This window comes from Fukomys damarensis, unplaced genomic scaffold, assembly GCF_012274545.1.
Source record: "Fukomys damarensis isolate Sample0158 unplaced genomic scaffold, DMR_v1.0_HiC HiC_scaffold_31, whole genome shotgun sequence".
Classification (NCBI taxonomy): Eukaryota; Metazoa; Chordata; class Mammalia; order Rodentia; family Bathyergidae; genus Fukomys; species Fukomys damarensis.
Genome location: NW_022900943.1, coordinates 22,738,433 through 22,740,957, shown reverse-complemented (window position 1 = coordinate 22,740,957; position 2,525 = coordinate 22,738,433). Strand labels below are relative to the sequence as shown.

Here is a 2,525-nt window from a genome sequence, read left to right as displayed (position 1 = left end):
CCTGCCCTCCCTTCATCCCTCCTCCCCTCCCCCTTTTACAAACACTTCATTTCCATTTTTTCATTTTCTCATATTTTTTCTTTCCCTTATTCCCTTTCCTCTACTCTTCCCACTTTCCCTACACCTTTAGCCCCTTTCTTCCTATTTCACATTGTCCATTATATCATTAGGATCTTATGTAGTATTATAGTTTTTCACAGCAGAGGAAATAGTTTCTGTGGTATAGACAATATTTTCAACAAGTTGAGGGGCCTATGAAAGAAAGACTCCTGGGCCCTACCCTGGAAATCGCCATAAGATACATAGGTGGGGTGGGAGGGGTGGGAGGGCCTCCCTGGGAATCTGCCCTGATTTGGAGCACGGAGACCAGACTGCACCTGTAACACCTTTGAGTGAAGTGCTTTCTCCATTATCATCAGAGTTTGGTGATCAGGAAGAGAGCCTCAGGAAAGCTGTACCCTCTGGTCTGTCCAAGGGTGACTGAATCTGTGATAAGCATAGCCTGAGGAAATAACCATCTTTGTTCTTGAGAAGTACAGAACTGAAAAGCAGCAGCCCACTAGCCCATTGGGATCAGATGTGCATCTCACCATCCACAGTGAGAAGCCAACCCCAGTCTGGTAACAGCCGTCAACTGCCAAAATAAACTATTCCTGAATCAGCTTCCTGGTCAGATGAACTCTGGACAAGAGTCCCCCATCTTTTCACTGAGCCTGCTTTTCAAATAAAGTTGCCTTCCTTGCGTGAACGCCTGGTCTCTCGAACTAACTGGCCCATTACATGGCAGAGCAGTGGGACTTGTGCCAGTAACGCAAATTCAGCAGATGCCTTGGGTGGTTCTGGTCCAGCTTCAGAATCACAAACTGCTCGTGAACAAGCACAACAGATACCTGATGCTTGGAATTCTAAGTGCTTTGAGGCTGGATCTATAAAGACCTCAAGACCATCCCAACATAAAGAGATTACGCTAGAAGGCAGTCATCACAGTGCGTGGATAATCTTGAGGATTTTAGGTTGTGGGTGTCTCATCGGCTTGGTGGGTCTGTAGACAGATGAGGATTCCAGTCTCCAGGTTTGAAGGAAAACTCACAGAGAAGATGTATGGAGCCACTCAAGCATGAGAAAAGCTTCTGCTCCTGTAGATGTTTGTACTCGTTGAGGGAGATGAGCTAAGCAGGAGAAAGGAGAGACAATGTGTTAATAGGAAAACAGCATAGTGCAACACACAAAGGAGATGTCCCAATTTTCTAATAAGGAAATGCTCATTAAAACCATATTGGGAAATCGGGGAACAAATCCTGTTCACTGTGTCTGCTAATGTAAGCTCACTGCACAAACATTAGACTGGACTACAGGGACAGGTGGCCCTAATTTTAAGTCCCTTGTCAGGGATGAATGCCTCGTATTGTTCACTGCCTGCGGTAATGTGAACATAACCTTACCAGGTGCTTGGTGTGTCACCTCCTCTGCATTTGAATGGTATCCATTCAAAATTATAGACCACAACCTTAACCAAGACTGCCTAGCCAGCGAAACCCACAGACATAACAGAAATAACAAAAGCATTTGACCTGGGCATAGTGGCTCATGCCTGTAATCCCAGCAGTCTGGAGGCTGAGACAGGGGGATCTCCACAAGTTCGAGGCCAGCCTAAACTACACAGTGAATTCTGTAGTATACAGCAAGTCTGAAATACATAGCAAGACCTTGTCTCTAACAAAACAAAACAACACACTAATATACCAACAATAAAAAACCCAACAACAACAAGAAGTATTTGCATGGTACTTTGCAAAGAGAGCAAAATAAATGATTTACTTTGTTTCATACAACCTTCTCTGAGCAGGGTGAACTTTTTCGTCATTATTCTCCCTGCATAGACAGGTAAACTGAGGCTCAGAAGGGTATGACATGCATAGTTGCTCAAAGCAGCAAAGCTTCGCGGTTAGCTTGGATCCTGGGCGCCCTCACCCCACTGTAGAGAGGCGACAAGAACCACACAGTCTCACGAAGCAGGTCCGTGGTGACACGGGACGTCCCACTGGAGCCTCGCTATGGTGAGGCAGGACTCACCTGCCCTTTCTGCTCAGGTGTAACTGGGGCCAGTAAGTGTTGTGACAGATCCACAGGGCTGTAAAAGGCAGCGTGTGGAGGTGGAGCCCAGGTTTTCCAGACTCCAGAGTTAACAGCTCAGACGAGGGAGCTTTGGCGGCTGGGCCTGCACATCGAGGATGAAAACCCAGTCCACCGTGGAGGGCTTCCAGGTAGGGACACAGGGGTTTAGGCAAATCACCAGGTCGCAGCCCAGGGACCCAAGGGGCTGTGGGTGGAGCCAGGTGCACAGATACCTAACTAGGATCTAACCTAGCTGGGATTTGCGAAATACCAGCTTTCAAGTCCTCTCCAGTCTCCACCCGAAGTCGATTATCACGCCGGTGGTCTCGGCCGCAGCAGGCGACCCTGAGAAGGGCAGGACCTGCGGCCCCTGCTGGCGGAGCCGGAATGGGGCCAGCAAGGAGGTGGCG

The 2,525-nt window shown here is 48.3% G+C and overlaps 1 protein-coding gene and 1 long non-coding RNA gene across 5 annotated transcripts in view; one reads left to right on the top strand and one right to left on the bottom strand.

The window, feature by feature from the left end:
- LOC104863144 overlaps positions 1-2,289 on the bottom strand; it is a 7,744-nt gene extending 5,455 nt beyond the window's left edge. Inside the window, exons 1-2 of the long non-coding RNA XR_780492.2 lie at positions 2,074-2,289; positions 378-1,169 (exon numbers count right to left, since the gene is read on the bottom strand). This is a non-coding gene — a long non-coding RNA (uncharacterized LOC104863144). The remainder of the gene's footprint in view (positions 1-377; positions 1,170-2,073) is intronic.
- The window catches only part of Trpm6 (transient receptor potential cation channel subfamily M member 6), a 152,187-nt gene continuing 151,770 nt past the window's right edge, over positions 2,109-2,525 (top strand). For 2 of the 4 annotated variants that reach the window (XM_019207732.2, XM_010625469.3), the window contains exon 1: positions 2,132-2,264. In XM_019207732.2, the coding sequence (XP_019063277.1) occupies positions 2,232-2,264 (33 nt within the window). In that variant the 5' untranslated portion in view covers positions 2,132-2,231. Of the gene's footprint in view, positions 2,265-2,525 lie in introns of all 4 variants that reach the window. The other 2 variants (XM_033757646.1, XM_010625476.3) reach the window with 2 other exon arrangements.